General features: G+C 47.4%; 1 protein-coding gene across 1 annotated transcript in view; it reads left to right on the top strand.

Annotated features, from left to right (window-relative positions):
* Window positions 1–18455, top strand: part of GALNT18 (polypeptide N-acetylgalactosaminyltransferase 18) — a 353171-nt gene that overhangs the window by 279214 nt on the left and 55502 nt on the right. The window contains exons 7-8 of the mRNA XM_027563283.1: window positions 5689–5874; window positions 17473–17610. Of these exons, the coding sequence (XP_027419084.1) occupies window positions 5689–5874; window positions 17473–17610 (324 nt within the window). The remainder of the gene's footprint in view (window positions 1–5688; window positions 5875–17472; window positions 17611–18455) is intronic.

Below are 18455 nucleotides of genomic sequence, written 5' to 3'. Positions count from 1 at the left end.
GTTAGTGCAAGCCCAGGGCTCTGGGATTGCTGGAACCACTCATTCAAATCACAGTTATTGAACATGTACTAAGTGCTCAGCGCTGGCATATACAACATGCTCCTTGTCTTCCTGGAGCTTATCCTTTATGGAGGCAGAGGGCAGACATTGAAAGAATAAATGCATAAATAGAAGTATTATGAATAAGCATCATTAAGAAAAAAGAGTGGAGTGCAAAAGTACTCCCAGGGATGTAATTTCGACTGGGTGGGTGAAAGAAGGTGATATTTGAACTGGGTAACAAGTGAGGGAGTTTTTCCAGAAAGGCGCAATAGTGGGTACAAAGGCACAGAGAGAGGAAGAACTTGGTGTGGTCAAGAAACATGCCCAGTGCCCATCCGGAGGCCACGAGGTCCAGCCTCGGACTCCATTCCACCGGGCATCCCTGGTTGCCCATAAGACTAGCATACACCTCACTTCTTATAACGAAGTGTGACAAGCACACAAGGCAAACGTTCGGTTCTACCTTGGTAGCCGCTTCCTATGCCCAGCGACCTCATCTGCCTTCTTCATTCGTGACCCTTGGGCTTTGTTCCTCAGTCACCGCTCTGATACCCAACCCTTGCCCTTCCTCCTCCTGGCATCTCTACCCCCTAGAACTTGCGAGACTGAGCCATCATCTTGCCCCTTTGTCCTCCCTCCAGTGGCCCTACTTCTCTAGCACAATGCCTCCTGTCTATCACCTCCCATAACATGCCACAACATGCCAGCTATGACCGGTGTCCCAGGCCTGGCACCCTTTTACTTCCTCATCCCCTGTTCCTCCCAAGCCTCCATGGATGCTTCAGGGCATCATCTGTCATGAAACCCAAATGCCAGTTGTTTTCTTCCCTATCCTTTGTCTGCAATCCGTGAGAGGGTCTCTGAGATCAGCTGTGGGGCAGACTTCTGAGGTTCTCTCTGGGTCAAGCCATGGGTCAGTGGAGTCACTCCTCATGTGAGGATCATGGAGCTCAGGCTTTCTCTTGTTTATTTCAGGGTCATTGTGCAGGGTCCAGAAGTGGAGGGGCAAACATGCAAAATACACTCTTCTGCTCCAACCAGAAGTTTCCAGGAACCCAAAGGCAATACACAAGGCAGATGGTCTCCATAGATGAGTTTCTTTTCACAGAAGAGAAGAGGACGGAGGTGTTCTAGGTGAACAGGTGCCCCCAGTCCCTGGAGAGGAGCCTCTCCCTGCTGGGTCAGGCACTCTTGAGGGTAACACGTCTGTTGTCTGTTGGGCTTCACCAGATACGTAACTCCTCTGCAATCACTTGTCTCCTGAATATGGCTGTACAGAAGTCAATAGCAACCATAATGGTTATTATAAAATACCTAAAAATACCAAGTGCAGACTAAGGGCTTAGCAATATTCCCTGCATTACGACAGGGGCTTCCAGAGCCCACAGCCCAGGGCAGCAGTCACTGCTTTGCACGTTTCCGAGACCTGAGGTGAAGCACCCCAGAGTTGCCACTCAGCCAGGACATGATAGGACCAGAATAGACCCAGATATCCTGCCCCCGCCTCAACTACCATGCATGCAGAGCTCACATGGAGGCAGGCTCAGGGTAAATACATATCTGCACTCCATCCCCTTCTTCTCTGGGGTGAAATTGAGGCTTGGGAGGAGATATCCTGCCAAAGGTGACAGCAGCAAGTGGCAGAGAAAAACACTTGAATCCAATTCTCTCTGGCTTCAAAGCTGTGCTTTTAAACACTACGTGCTACTCCGACCCGGCCCAGCCACCCCACCTCTGCTGGAAACCCATGATCTGTTCTAGGCACCATTTAGTACCTGTCTAAAGAAGAATCAGGTGAAGAGCTTGGAGAACATTTTGAAAGAGGGAAGGAGATAGTCAAAGAAGCAAATACAAGACTGTCATGATCGGGAAAGATGGGGCTGGGGCCACAGAACATGAGAGGTTAACCTAGTTGAAGGGGATACAGAACTGTGACGCTGAAGTGACACCCTGAGAATGTTACATGAAGTGGGGTTGGGGGGCTATGTAATGGCATGTGCAGAAGTCCATAGGTGAGAGGAACCCGGGTGTGCTGGAGGAAACAGAGGAATGTCAGCGTGGCTCCAGCGTGGACTGTGTCAGGGAGCAAGCATGAGGCTGGAGGGACAGGCAGGGGCCAGGCCCCAGGAGCTTCAGAGGCTGTACTGGGAAGGGTGCGGTGCCTACAGGACACGATCCAGGGTGCACCTTCAAAACAAATGTTGTATATTAATGCATATATATGGAATCCAGAAAAATGGTATTGATGAACCTGTTTGCAGGGTAGGAATAGAGACACAGATGTAGAGAACAGACTTGTAGCCAGTGGGGGAAGGAGAGGGTGGGACGAATTGAGAGCGTAGCTTTGAAACATATACACTACCATATGTAAAATAGATAGTTTGTGGGAAGCAGCATGTAACACAGGGAGTTCAACCCAGTTCTCTAGGACAACCTAGAGGGGTAAGGAGGGGTGGGGGTTGGGAGGAAGGATCCAGAGGGAAGGGACGTATGTATACTTATGGCCGATCCACATTGTTACAGGACAGAAACCAATACAACACTGTGAAACAATTATTCTCCAATTTAAAATAAAATCATTCTGGCTGCTAGGTGGAGACGAGACTGGAGGAAGACAGGAAAAAAGGCAGTTGTTCGAAGGCTATTGCCGTGTCCAGATGGGACACGGCAGTGGTCTGGATGAGGGCGTGGCTGCAGGATGGGGACAGGGGTGTGGCTTCAAGAGCTCAGCAGAGTCCACCCTGCTGCTTTCACTGAGCAGCCAAAGGCACAGTGGGAGGTGCTGCAGCCACCCTTCTGATTAGAACCATAGCACATGTGTCCACTCTGAGGTGAAATGGTGACCAACTCTTTGAGAAACTGGTCTTGGAATAAAACAGCTTTGTTACAAATCATGTTCTGTGTTGCTGAAATATGTCAATTAGTAGCCTCCATTCTGGTTGCACAAAGAATAATTACCCTGACTCTGTGTTGTCAGTAACATATTCACAGTATTTACAAGGCTTTTCTTGAAAAATCTGAGCAACCTGTGAATTGGAAATCAGCACAGTCCCAGAATGCGGAGGTCATAGACACAAAGATGCACGGCCTGGGGCCTCCCATGGCTCCCTCTTCTGATCCGCAGAAACACCCCTGGGTGTGGGAACCTCCTTCAAATCTTGGTCACCCTAGGGGAAGCACTAGCTCTTCCTTGAGCTTTAGTCAAGTTCAGATACATCCTTCTGTTTTCCGTAACAGCTGTGTGGTCTTGGGCAAGGGACAGCCTTGGTCTCAGTTTCCGCATTTGGCATTGGAGACAATAACCACTGGGCTTCCAGCGGCGCTACCACTAGGTGGCGCTAGTGGCAAAGAACCCTCCTGCCAATGCATTAGACGTAAGACACAGGTTTGGTCCCTGGGTGGGGAAGATCCCCTAGACAACCCACTCCAGTATTCTTGCTTGGAGAATCCCATGGACAGAGGAGCCAGGCAGGCTACAGTCCATAGAGTTGCAAAGAGTCAGACATGACTGAATCCATCTAGCACGCACGCATGCGCAATAACCACTACCTCACAGTATCTTATTCTGAAGATTCCACTGTACATCATTTGTACAATAGTAGCTGAGGCTGATCAAGTGCTAATTATGTGCTAGGCATCTTTCTAAGCACTTTGTATATTAGCCCTTTAATCTTCTCAGCAGCCTCATGAGATGGGAATATTAGGATCCCCATTGGAGATGAGGAAACTGAGACACACTGAGATCAAGTGAATAACTCACGGTCACACAGCTAGTATGAACCAGAGCCCGGATTTCAATCCAAGTAGTCTGAGTTCAAACCCTTTGCTCATAACCGCCATGCTACACAGTCCAGTGCTGGCACACAGGGGATGCTCAGTGGAGATGCTTGTTTCCTTTCCATTGGCCCTAAAGTGAAAGTGAATGTTGCCCAGTGGTGTCCGATTCTTTGCAACACCATGGACTATACTCCAGGCCCGAATACTGGAGTGGGTAGCCTTTCCCTTCTCCAGGGAATCTTCCCAACCCAGGGATCAAGTCCAGGTCATTGCAGGTGGATTCTTTACCAGCTGAGCCACAAGGGAAGCCCATCGACCCTAAATGGTATGCTAAATGCAAGAGAAGCTCAGAAAGTGGTAAGTCAGTCCCTTGCTTTCCAACTCTAGCAACCTACAGGGACCAGTTGGTCTGAAAAAGCCTGGTGGAAGAGAAGGCAGTCTCTTCCTAAGCAACACAGGGGGAAATTAAGCTAAACCTGAAACTGAGCTAGCCTTAGAGGAAGACCTGTGGGTGCTGATGGGTGCACGTTACAGGCGTGAATATCATCTGCCAAATTGCTCAACTGACAATACCTGACAAATAACCACTGCTGTCCACCAGGAGATCTTGATTGCTTTTCTCCAAAGTCTTACTCATCAGTTCTGATCAGGTATTTCAGGTCCATCCCACTTTATTAAGCATTAATCATTTATTGATCAATTGTCTGGTTATATACACCAATCATTTAAATATTTATTCAAAAAGTACTTACCAAACACCTATATGTACCAGGCTGTGTTCAGTGCTAGAGAAATGAATGAGATACTCTGCCCTCTAGGAACAGAGTAGCAGGTAAGTTGTGGTGTCAAGAGCTTTGAGGGCCAGAGGAGGGAGCCATCAGCTGTGCCCCAAGAACTGAGCAAAGACCCCACAACAGTGTGGCCGAGATCTTGAGAGATGATAATTTTTTTCAGCTGGAGAAGAGTAGGGCGGGCATCCCCAAATTGCAAATAGGGTGAGAAAAGGCCTAAAGGCACAAAAGGACATGCGTGTTCCAGAACGCTAGACATCCAGAGTGGCTGGGATGACTGTGGCAAGGGCTCCAAGACACTGTCCCTCAACACTCAGGTTGCAAGGTCAGTTTTCTTTATTTTTCAAAACTGAATTGCATCCAGTTGAAGCTGCTGCTGCTGCATCACTTCAGTCGTGTCCGACTCTGTGTGACCCCATAGATGGCAGCCCACCAGGCTCCTCCTCCATCCATGGGATTTTCTAGGCAAGAGTACTGGAGTGGGTTGCCATTGCCTTCTCTGCCAGTTGAAGCTCCTACTCACCAAAATCAGGAGAAGTTTCATATCATTCCTTCCTTTTAACCTCCCCCTTCCTTGGGTTCCATCAGAACTCAGGGCCCAGGAAGGATGGAGCAGGAGCAGGGCGCTGGCTCTCCCTGTGGAGATTGCTCATCCTTGTGCAGGCTTGTTGTAATGTGACATCTCTCCTGCAGGTTCTGCTGGTCCCCCCGTGTCAAGCACTGCTGCAGAGAAAATTACCAAGGATTTTGTTAACTTGGGGCAAGGAGAACTCAGATCACTGGTCATGAAATGTCTAGTGTCTTCCTTGGGGGAAGGAAGGTGGAAAGACTGGAGAGGAAGGGTGCATTAACTCTTTGCTGGTAACCACAGCAAACGGAAACAAGACATGAATGAATGACTCCATACCCTTCCAGTTCTAGGAGTAGAATTAAGGTACGGCGCGCTCCCTTTGCAGGCAGGAGAGTAAGGTGAGGAGAGCTGGATGGGTCCAAGGTCCTGTTCATTGTCACCCGTGGTCTGGGTTCAAGGCTCAGAGTCAAGTCTGGGCACTGATGAGTGGCTCTATGTCTTCCGCAGGTATGGCAGTGTGGTGGGAGCGTGGAGGTCCTGCCCTGCTCGCGGATTGCCCACATCGAGCGAGCCCACAAGCCCTACACCGAGGACCTCACGGCCCACGTCCGCAGGAACGCCCTCAGGGTGGCTGAAGTCTGGATGGACGAATTTAAAAGCCATGTGTACATGGCATGGAACATACCCCAAGAGGTAGGAAGCCACTGTGGGGATGGCTTTCTTGAGGGTTGATGGGGAGCAAACAAACAAAGCAAATGTACAACTAAACTCTTCTTCCCAGGAGACAGCCAGAGTCTTGTTTGCCATGCTGAGTGAACTCTCAGTCCTAAGATACTGTATAATGCAGAAAAGGGCCTGACTGTAGGGTGCTATGGCGTGCTAAGGTGTGTCTTACCCGCCCCATCTCTGGTCACCTCCTCCTTGGAAGTGGGCTCCTTTCCCTCCAGACCACAATGTCCTCATTCCATCTGAGAAAGTTGAACCAGGTGGCTCCAAGTTTCCAACATGCTCTCAGGTCCTCAGCTTCTCTGGCAATGGATATTTCATGGTCCCAGACTACAAATATCCCAGAAATTACCAAAATTCACCAAATGCACCTTAATATCCCTGTAGACTGAATGCAAGCTTCTCCGTCGAAACTTTGACCAAACCAATAAGCAACGTCCTTATACCTTTGGGATTTCTTGAACCATGTGGGTGGGGCACTCCCACAGGGACCCTCAGGAGAAGGGACCCGTTCTGGGCATTTTTGAGGCTGCTTGTTACCTTCAGAGAACCTCATCATTGTCTGCTACTGTCCTCTAGCCCTCTTATTGTTTAAACACTAAGCTGTGTCCAACTCTCTGTGACTCCTTGGACTGTAGACCACCAGGCTTCTCTGTCCATGGGATTTCCCAGGCAAGAATACCAGAGTAAGTTACCATTTCCTTCTCTAGGGTATTTTCCTGACCCAGGGATCAAACCCACATCTTCTCATTGGCAGGTAGAGGCTTTACCACTGAGCCACCGGTGAAGCCCTCTAGTCCTCTCAGTTCAGTTCAGTTCAGTTGCTCAGTTGTGTCCGACTCTTTGCGACCCCATGAATCGCAGCACACCAGGCCTCCCTGTCCATCACCAACTCCCGGAGTTCACTCAAACTCATGTCCATCGAGTCAGCGATGCCATCCAGCCATCTCATCCTCTGTCATCCCCTTCTCCTCCTGCCCCCAATCCCTCCCAGCATCAGAGTCTTTTCCAATGAGTCAACTCTTCACATGAGGTGGCCAAAGGACTGGAGTTTCAGCTTTAGCATCATTCCCTCCAAAGAAATCCCAGGGCTGATCTCCTTCAGAATGGACTGGTTGGATCTCCTTGCAGTCCAAGGGACTCTCAAGAGTCTTCTTCAACACCACAGTTCAAAAGCATCAATTCTTCGGTGCTCAGCCTTCTTCACAGTCCAACTCTCACATCCATACATGACCACTGGAAAAACCATAGCCTTGACTAGACAGACCTTTGTTGGCAAATAATGTCTCTGCTTTTGAATATGCTATCTAGGTTGGTCATAACTTTCCTTCCAAGGAGTAAGCGTCTTTTAATTTCATGGCTGCAATCACCATCCACAGTGACTTTGGAGCCCAAAAAAATAAAGTCTGAAATTGTGACCACTGTTTCCCCATCTATTTGCCATGAGGTGATGGGACCAGATGCCATGATCTTCGTTTTCTGAATGTTGAGCTTTAAGCCAACTTTTTCACTCTCCTCTTTCACTTTCATCAAGAGGCTTTTGAGTTCCTCTTCACTTTCTGCCATAAGGGTGGTGTCATCTGCATATCTGAGATTATTGATATTTCTCCCGGTTATCTTGACTCCAGCTTGTGCTTCTTCCAGTCCAGCGTTTCTCATGATGTACTCTGCATAGAAGTTAAATAAGCAGGGTGACAATATACAGCCTTGATGTACTCCTTTTCCTATTTGGAACCAGTCTGTTGTTCCATGTCCAGTTCTAACTGTTGCTTCCTGACCTGCACACAAGTTTCTCAAGGGCCTTCCAGTCACCCGTATTTAAGAAGTGCAGCAGACTATTTACAGTAGCTAGAACATGTGGGACTTCCCAGGTGGTGATAGTGGTAAAGAACCCACCTGCCAAAGCAGGAGATACAAAGAGACATGGGTCCCTGGTCAGGAAGATCCCCTGGAGGAGGAAATGGCAACCCACTCCAGTATTCTTGCCTGGAAAATCCCATGGACAGAGAAGCCTGGAGGGCTACAGTCCATGGGGTTGCAAAGAGTCAGACACTACTAAAGTGACTTAGCACAGAACAGGAAGCAACCTAGATGTCCATCGACAGATGAGTGGATAAATAAATTGTGGAACATATAAACAATGGAATATTACTCAGCCATAAAAAGGAATGTATTTGAGTCCATTCTAATGAGGTGGATGAACCTAGAGCCTATTATACAGAGTGAAGTAAGTCAGAGAAAGGTAAATATTGTATACTAACATGCATATATGGAATCTAGAAAGATGGTACTGAAGAGTTTATTTGCAGAGCAGCAATGGAGAAAGAGACATGGAGAACAGACTTATGGACATGGGGAGAGGAGAGGGTGAAATGTATAGAAAGAGTAACATGGAAACTCACATTCAGTTCAGTTCAGTTCAGTTGCTCAGTCGTGTCCGACTCTTTGTGACCCCATGAATCACAGCGCACCAGGCCTCCCTGTCCATTACCAACTCCCGGAGTCTGCTCAAACTCAAGTCCATAGAGTCGGTGATGCCATCCAGCCATCTCATCCTCTGTCGCCCCCTTCTCCTCCTGACCCCAATCCCTTCCAGTGTCAGGGTCTTTTCTGATGAGTCAGCTCTTCACATGAGGTGGTGAAAGTATTGGAGTTTCAGCTTCAGCATTAGTCCTTCCAGTGAACACCCAGGACTGATCTCCTTTAGGATGGACTGGTTGGATCTCCTTGCAGAACAAGGAACTCTCAAGAGTCTTCTCCAACACCACAGTTCAAAAGCATCAATTCTTCGGCGCTCAGCTTTCTTCACAGTCCAACTCTCACATCGCTACATGACAACTGGAAAAACCATAGCCTTGACTAGACAGACCTTTGTTGGCAAAGTAATGTCTCTGCTTTTTAATATGCTGTCTAGGTTGGTCATAACTTTCCTCCCAAGGAGTAAGCGTCTTTTAATTTCATGGCTGCAAAACTTACACTACCATATGTAAAATAGAAAGCCAGAGGGAATTTGCTGTATGTCTCAGGGAACTCAAACAGGGGCTCTGTATCAACCTAGAGGGGTATGATGGGGAGGGAGATGGGAGGGAGGTTCAAGAGGGAGGGGACATATGTGTACTTATGGCTGATTCATGTTCAGGTTTGACAGAAAACAACAAAATTCTGTAAACCAATTATCCTTCAATTAAAAAATAATTTTTTTAAAAAAGTGCAAGAGAGGAAGCAGTGTATCTCTGGTAGCTTTGTTCAGCCTTGCTGTGTGTCATATGGAAATGACCTTGGACAGCTGGGTTAGGCGAACCCAACAGATGCCAGACATGGGATCCCCACCTGCCTGCCAGCCAGTCTGCCTGAAGGTCATTGCTTAGGTTGCATTTTATGTGACAGGAGCTGTTGACTGCATGACCTCCTGCTTTGCTCCCAAGGCCGTGGCTTCTCCTCGAGAGTCCTTTGGAAAGCCTCTGCTCTCTCTTCTGGACAGGAAAATGGTTGATCTTTGCTTAAAGTTTCCATGTAAAGGCCTTGTTTCCTGATGTCTCCACCAAGCTAATATTTTACTCAGGCTGAGGGATTGAGAAAGTAGGCTGGGCGGGATCTTTCAAGCAGCCCCTTAAGGACCACCACCATGGGGAGGGGTCTTGGGTTGGCTGCACCTTTGTACAATCAGCGAGACTTCAGCAGTCGGGAGAAAGAATGAGGAACCCCAGCAGTACCAGCGGGAGTCCAACCTTGATGAACCAGCCCCGAACACAGCTCTGACAGTGGGAGTGTTTCTAGGGAAACGGTGGTGCATTCTGGACCCATCTGTGGCTGTGGGCGTTGGATCACAGCACTCTGGGCAGGATGCTGAGCCCCGCTGTGGGAGTCCTCTGAGAGCAAAATGTTGAGCACACTTGGAAATTCCCCAGGAGCTCACCAGCAAAGCAGTGTGATTCCCCGGGTTCTGTGAAGGACTGGGGTCCTGTGCATGTCCTTGTCCCCCTTCTCTCTGTACCATAAAGCTGCAAACTTTGTAGCCTTCTCCACCACACCCCCCACCATTGCAGCTGACAAATGTTGAAACAAACAGCAAATACGAAGAGTGGTAGAGAATTGAGTGTGCTTTGAGTAAAAGTAATTGGAAAATGATGAAACTCAGTGTCTGCTGGTGACTCCTAGAGGAGTTCAGACCAAGTCAAGTGGGTGGGGGCTGGAGGGGGTGGTAAGACAAGGACAGATGAGAGGTGGAAAATGTCCAGGATAAAGCCTTTAGGAGGAGAAGGAAGAGGTCAGTGTGTTTCCTCTGGACCCCCTGTTCACTACTATGTCCAAACTCCCCTTTCTGCCTCTCTCAAGCTGGTGGAAAGAGCCACTCTGCACCTCCCATTCACTTCTGAAGTCACATATCAATACTGAAGCTGCTTTTGACAGCGTTATCATGGGTTATCAGAGTTATCACCTGCTTAATTTAATGAATATTTTAAAGTCTTCAACTTACAGGATCCCACCTTTTCCTTGAAACTCTTCACTCCCTTGGCTCCATGATTCCACACCCTAGACCGTCCTCATCTCTCTGACTGCTCCTAACTCCTTGTGGGCAACTCTTACTTCCAGGGAATGTTTAAGTGCTCCCCAGGGATCCATCCTTGGGCGTCTGCTCTTGTGATATACTTCTGCAGGGAAATCCCAGTGACTCTTGGGTTCTGCACTGCCTACATAGAGAGGACCTTAGCCTGACTCCTGCCTTTAGCTTCAGACTTTACCTGCACATCTTCCCCTGGGTGTTCCCACAGGCACTTCAGTCTGAATCTGACCGAAACTGAGTATATCTTTCTTCCCCAAATCTGCTTCTGTTCTTATCCTCTATCTAAATGCATGATGCCCCCATCTGCCTAGACTTGTGAGCTTATTCCTGAGCATGATTCTTTAATCATCTTCCATTCCCAGCCCATCATCGAGCCCACCTTTCCATTCCTCTCGCTTCTGAGTTCAGGCCTTGCCTGTTCCTCTGCAAGAGCCTCTGGCTGGTTTCCCTGACTCAAGTCTTACCCCTTAAATCTATCCTTCCCACTACCCAAAGTCATCTTTTTAAACTCACAATGACCATGTCACTGTCCTACTTGAAATCTTTAAACGACTCTCCATGTGCACAGGATCAGGCATAGAGAACAGCACTGGACATGGATCTACACTGTCTCCTCCAACTACCTCCCCAGTCCCACCACCCACCACCCTGAGTTTGGAGGTTCTGCAGATGGCATGGACTAGGGGCACTTCCCTGAGTGCTGCCCATGTCAGGCTATTTCTTATCTCTCTGTGGTGGCCCATTTTGTCCTCTCTGCTTGCAATTCCTCTCAAAACTTCTTCCCCAGCCTCCACCCTTACCACTTCTCCTCCATCTTTTTAGACTCAGCTCTGCTGACATCTTCTCTAGAAGCCAGTCCCATCTGGGAAGAATGCCCTTTTCTCCTGCGTGTCTCTGTCATTGCATCATTACCCTGCAAGAGAATGTTCTGTTGTCTGAAAAATCTTTTTCTCATTAGATCAATGGCTCTTAAATCTGGCTGAACTTTAAAATCATTTGGGCTCCACCCCAGAGATTATGATTTAATTGGTTTGGAAGGGAACTAGGGATTTTTTTTTTTTTTTTTTTGAAAGCTCTTTGGGGATTTTAATGTTCATCCAGGGCTGCGAATCACTGCTCTGGACCATGGGTTCCCTGAGGACAGATTGTGATATTCTTATATGTGTCACCAGATCTAGCCCAAGGTGAGGTGCATGGTCAGGGCTCAGTAAAACCTCACTAACATTTATTAACAAATGAATCTGCTGGCCATGTGTGTGATCCCATTCTCCTTTGATCAAGGACTCCCCAAAACAGATATACTGACCAATTGCATCAGAGTCACTTGGAAACCTTTTAAAAATGTTGATTCTGTGTCTCATCCTCAGAGATTTTGATGAGGAGGTGTGTAGGGGTGCCAGAAGCTATGAAAAGCTCTCTAGGTGCTGGTTTGGGAAAGCCAGATTTGGGCAACCTCGTTTACCTGCTCATCTTTCCCAGCTCACCCATAGCATCACCTACTCCAGGAAGCCTTCTTTGACTGCTGTCCTCCCCTTCCGCATCATCCTGGCGGTCCCACACCATGGGATGGACTAAGGGCCTTTTTTCTGTTGCCCCTCAACACTCTGCTTCCCTCCATGCTTCACACTCTGTGCAGAGTTTGTTTACTTGTCTGGATCTTTCAAAGTCTCCTTTCAGACAGAATGTGACTTCTTCCTGTTTGTGTTCATGATGCTTAGGACAGTGCCTGACACAGTCTAGGCACTCAGTAAAGATGAGTTGAAAAAGAAACCAAAGGAAGGAATTATGGGTTCTGCATCCCTCTGTGTTTTCCCCAGGACTTTCCCCAGCTGTCCTTGATGTGGCAGCATCACAATACCTTCTGCTCAGTCCCAGGCACATCTGCTCCCAATTTACTTAAGCTTCTGTCTACGAAGGCAGAGCTGGAACCCTTCAACCCTGCCTAGTTGGCTGCTTGGAGAATTAAATAAGTTAATGTGTGGAAGGACTTTGATCAGTGCTTGGCCAATAGCAAGCATTCAGATCAGATCAGTCACTCAGTCGTGTCCGACTCTTTGCGACCCCATGAATTGCAGCACGCCAGGCCTCCCTGTCCATCACCAACTCCCGGAGTTCACCCAGATGCACGTCCATCGATTCAGGGATGCCATCCAGCTATCTCATCCTCTGTCGTCCCCTTCTCCTCCTGCCCCCAATCCCTCCCAGCATCAGAGTCTTTTCCAATGAGTCAACTCTTCGCATGAGGTGGCCAAAGTACTGGAATTTCAGCTTTAGCATCATTCCTTCCAAAGAAATCCCAGGGCTGATCTCCTTCAGAATGGACTGGTTGGATCTCCTTGCAGTCCAAGGGACTCTCAAGAGTCTTCTCCAACACCACAGTTCAAAAGCATCAATTCTTCGGTGCTCAGCCTTCTTCACAGTCCAACTCTCACATCCATACATGACCACAGGAAAAACCATAGCCTTGACTAGACGAACCTTTGTTGGCAAAGTAATGTCTCTGCTTTTGAATACGCCGTCTAGGTTGGTCATAACTTTCCTTCCAAGGAGTAAGCGTCTTTTAATTTCATGGCTGCAGTCACCATCTGCAGTGATTTTGGAGCCCCAAAAAATAAAGTCTGACACTGTTTCCACTGTTTCCCCATCTATTTCCCATGAAGCGATGGGACCGGATGCCATGATCTTCATTTTCTGAATGTTGAGCTTTAAGCCAACTTTTTCACTCTCCACTTTCACTTTCATCAAGAGGCTTTTTAGTTCCTCTTCACTTTCTGCCATAAGGGTGGTATCATCTGCATATCTGAGGTTATTGATATTTCTCCCGGCAATCTTGATTCCAGTTTGTGTTTCTTCCAGCCCAGCGTTTCTCATTATGTACTCTGCATATAAGTTAAACAGGGTGACAATATACAGCCCTGATGAACTCCTTTTCCTGTTTGGAACCAGTCTGTTGTTCCATGTCCAGTTCTAACTGTTGCTTCCCGACCTGCATACAAATTTCTCAAGAGGCAGGTCAGGTGGTCTGATATTCCCATCTCTTTCAGAATTTTCCACAGTTTATTGTGATCCACACAGTCAAAAGCTTTGGCATAGTCAATAAAGCAGAAATAGATGCATTAGAGAAGTGTAAATTCTTGTCAGTGTCATCACCTGCACCTTCTGCATTCTCACCGGAGCTTCAGCATGCCCTTGTTGGGCAGTCATCCTCCCTTGCTGCCCTCTATGCGGAGTTCTTCCCTGGTCTCAGTCACTCCCTTACCACGTGCCGTCCCAAGCTTTCGGAAGATCAGAGGAGCCTTCCATTCATGCTTCCTCTACTTTAATTGAAAGTTGGTTTGCTTATCAGCAAACAGAAAGTCAGTCTGCAGCAAAGCATCAATATTTCCTTACACAGGATTCGGAAACTCTAGACTCGCCCCTGCTTCCTCTTGCCTGAAGACAGGCTGAGTGCCAAGGATGACTCACCGTGGTTTTTAGGCAACAACCATTCTTGAGGTTTGGCTACAAGGAATTCTGTGTGTGGCTGCACACGCAGGCAGGAACACTGGACAGCTTTTTTTGTGGTTAAGTATATTAGTGTCCCAGGACTGCCGGAACAAATTATCACAAACTGGGTGGCTTAAAACAACAGAAATGTGTTCTCTGGTAGTTTTGGAGGTCAGAAGCCCACTCAAGGGACTGCCAGGGCCGTGCTCCCTCCAAAGGCCCTGGGGGAGGATCCTTCCTGGCCTTTTCCAGCTTATGGGGGGCTCTCGGGGTTCCTTGGCTTGTAGATGTGTCTTTTCATTCTATGCTTCTGTCTCCGTGTTTCCTCTCCTTTCTCTCATAGATTTAAGATCATCCTAAATCCAGAATCATCTCAACATCTCTAATTAATTATATCCACAAACACCCTTTTCCCAAACAAGGTCCCCTTCAGAGGTTCTGGGTGGACACTGTTCAACCCTCTACATTAACTATTTGGCAAAAAGGGAAGATACATGTATTGTTTTCTGATAATAAGGGTCAAGGTGACCTTCTCTGAGGAAGTTTGCTTATTTCCCAATTTCTGCCTCCTGCTCCGAAATAGTTTGATGCAATTTACAGCGAACAGCACAGTACAGATGTGCTGAACCATTAAAATGGGAAGGCAAAAGTCAATTAATAAACAGGAAGGGGAAAGGGACATGATATCCAGACACAGAAGCCGAGCAAAACTCTGTTTCTTGAGTCTCTTAGAAGTTAAAGTAGAGTGTACTCGTGATGTATTGTCTCTCTCCCACTTTTGATTAGGTTATAAGTAGAGAGAAAAACTCTCCCTTGATCCTGAATGTAGAAAGGAAGTTTTCCCATGGGAACCTAGATTTTTTAGGAAAACACAGAGGTCTTCCTGAGACAGATTCTTCTAGTGGCTTTCTGTAAAAGCTGAGACAGTGTTTGTTTGTCATCACATATAGCATTAAGTGGGATGGCCTGGGTCCATGCAAATAGCTTTGTGATGTATGGGTAAAGTACAGAGAAATTTAAAGAGTTAGTACTTAGGAGATGTCTTTAAGTTAATACGTAACAGAGGATTGAGCAGGATACATTTATCATCAGTTGCTGCGTTCATTGTTTCGTACATATTTTTTCAACTCAGTCTCATCAGTAGAGCTCAGGTGCAGTGCTAGACTAGGGGCACAGAGATCAGCAGGACACGTTTCCTGATCGTCAGGGAGCGGGGGTCCAGCAGAGAAAGAACAAGCAGAAGTTGCTGGGAAGGCTCTGGGCAGGAGCTGGGGGGCAGACCAATCATAGAAGAGGTTATTAGGAAATGCTCAAAGGGCATAACCTCACTGAAATTGCACCCTGGGATTCCAGAGCTTAAACCTTCAGGCTGTAGCAAGTTCAAATTTTTGCATGACCTCAACTTCGGTAGACAAAAATAAATGTATTTCTTCTATATTTATTTTTGTTTTGACTCAAGCCCCCATTGTCTGATATTAAGAATGTGTTCTGATCATGTCCAGATACATGCAGCAACTATCTTTGTGGGTTTTCCCAGACATTTCAGAGTTAAACTATCAATTTCATTATTTTCCCAACCCCACTAACTTGATCCCAGAATTGATGGTAGAACCAGGTGGAGTCACACTGGCAGCCCATGGACCACAGTGTCAGAGGGAGAGACCTGTGCTTCCCCATCCTCCTGTCTCTGCTCTGGGCTGGTATCTCATGAGGTGACACTTGCCCCATCTGGTCCCTGGCTCCATGGTGTCATCCTCTGAGATGTCACCTGTCTCCATCTGATTCCCAACTGGAGGGACCCCTCTCCATCTCCTGCTGTGGCATCAGCTGTTTCTCAGCTGATTTTGTGCCCTATTCAACAGCTGGGGTGCAGGTCCCAGGGCTTCCTGGAACCACAAAAAATGTGGGAGATTCTCTCTTGCTCACACTCAAGGACACACCCTTGTCTCTGTGACTGCTCCTTGCCTGCTCCACCTCAGTGGCTCAGGGCCACGTCTTTGGTACACCTGGGAAATGAGGGACATAGTACTGTCTGTGCTAAGCACCCCTCCACCCCAGGCTTAGAGACAGGGGCTCTGCTTCTTCAACAAGGACTTGGTCTAAGCAGGCAGAAGGTCAGGCTCCTGCAAATGCCCTGGAAATTTTAAAGCACAAACTCCAGACCCAGGCTGATTGGGTTCAACTTTCAACTCCATCACTTACTAGCTGTGGGATTTAGGCAAGTCATGCAGGAGGTCACTCAACCTCCCACATCTATAAAATGAGGGTTATGTTGTGCTCCCTCATGAGTTTAAATAGGACCATATATGTAAATTTCATATAAAGTGAAAATGAAAGTTGCTCAGTCGTGTCTGACTCTTTGCAACCCCATGAACTATACAGTCCATGGAATTCTCCTGACCAGAATACTGGAGTGAGTAGCCATTCCCTTCTCCAGGGGATCTTCCCAACCCAGGGATCGAACTGAAGTCTCCTGCATTGCAGGTGGATTCTTTACCAGCTGACCTGCCATGGAATCCTAAACATTTACTATAAGTAAAATATAAAAATATATGTGTCTGTCTCATATGGAACAGAGCCTGGCACATTGTGTTATGTAAGCCTTAGCTGCCCTGATCACTAGAAATAGTATTAGAATTAGCAGTATTCCATCTTCAACTCTTTTCCTTTCCTCTCCCTCTGCCCACACAGTTCAGAATCTCTCATCTTATCTCTTGAGATAGAGGTAACCGTGTTGTCGGTTCAGTCGCTCAGTCATGTCCATCTCTTTGCAACCCCATGGGCTGCAGCACACCGGACTTCCCTCTGCCTCACTATCTCCCGGAGTTTGCTCAAACTCATGTCCATTGAGTCAGTGATGCCATCCAACCGTCTCTTCCTCCATCGCCCCCTTCTCTCCTGCCCTCAATCTTCCCCAGCATCAGGATCTTTTCCAATGAGTCAGCTCTTCACATAAGGTGGCCAAACTATTGGAGCTTCAGCATCAGTCCTTCCACTGAATATTCAGGACTGATTTCCTTTAGGATTGATTGGCTTGATCGCCTTGCTGTCCAAGGGACTCTCAAGAGTCTACTCCAACATCATAATTTGAAAGCATCAATTCTTTGGCACTCAGCCTTCTTTATGGTCCAGCTCTCACATCCATACATGACTACTGGAAGAACCATAGCTTTGACTATATAGACATTTGTCAGCAAAGTGATAGCCTTACTCAGACTATATTCTTCCATTTCTTTTACTTACACAAAGACCACAGCTTTTTTTCTTTAGTATTTTTTAAGGATTTAGTCCCTTTATTTTCAATGGCCTTTGATAACAGTCCCCATCGGTGCTGATCTCCTGTTTTGCAGACCAAACAGGGACGGTTATGGGGCTAGGGCACACATGGGGAAATGCCTGAGTTGAGTTCCCAGGTAATGCCTTCACCAGGCAGTCTCCAGAACTGTGGTTAGGGAGGTTCTGGGAAAAGCAATACCATGGTGGCGGCTGCATCTCTGTGTTTGCATCTCGCACAGGACTCAGGAATCGACATCGGGGACATCACTGCAAGGAAGGCTCTGAGGAAACAGCTGCAGTGCAAGACCTTCCGGTGGTACCTGGTCAGCGTGTACCCAGAAATGAGGATGTACTCAGACATCATTGCCTACGGGGTGGTAAGGAGCCCACCCTTGGGGTTTCATCCAGACACATCTGCCCGAGTGGGACCTGTGGTAGACCTGTGGACAAGAGGCTGGTTTCTGGAACTTCATGTGAAGCAGCCTATATGTTCATAGCCCAGACCTCTCCATTCTCTTGAGAGAGGTGCTTAGTCTCTCCTTACAATCCTAAGCAATTCAGCTCTGGCCCCACACATGAATATGCTACTTAATAAAGCAAAAACATGCAGTTAGGTTAACATTGCAAGACAACCCCAACTGTTTCCCAAGCATGGGTGCCTGAGATTCTACCGACCAGCCTGCATGCCTCCCTTACCCGAGGTGCTACATCTTCCACTCACGCAGAGCCTCCTAGGTAGCAGATTTGGGAAACATATCCTTCCAGAGTTCATTGGATTTTCAGCGATGTTTTAGTACCACTTATTGATTGGTGGTTCCCCCAGCAGAGACAGCAAGACAGAGAGGCAGAGCAGAGGGTTTGGATCCACATGGACCTGGTTCCAATCTTGACCCAGCCACTTCCTGGGCAAGTGTCTTAATGTCTATGGGTCTTAGTTTCTTCATATGTTAAGTGGGGTAAAATAATGCTCTCCTCATGGGTAGAAGAAAGTCTCCGATATAGAAATGTATTTTGTGTCTGAGGTTAAAATACTTTGAAGATGATGAACTCTCCCCATGCTTCCAATATCCTGAGGACATTACAACTCTTAAGGTATTTTAAATACCTGATTGATTTTTGGATACCTGTTCTGGTTTTTGCTGAGCTAACACATGAAAATTCTCTATGACAGTTAAGCCCTCAAAATTACCCTCATAACTATCCCCTGGGGTTACTAGGCTCA

The sequence above is a fragment of the Bos indicus x Bos taurus genome, chromosome 15, assembly GCF_003369695.1.
Source record: "Bos indicus x Bos taurus breed Angus x Brahman F1 hybrid chromosome 15, Bos_hybrid_MaternalHap_v2.0, whole genome shotgun sequence".
Taxonomy (NCBI): Eukaryota; Metazoa; Chordata; class Mammalia; order Artiodactyla; family Bovidae; genus Bos; species Bos indicus x Bos taurus.
This window is presented reverse-complemented; position numbering and strand designations above follow the sequence as displayed.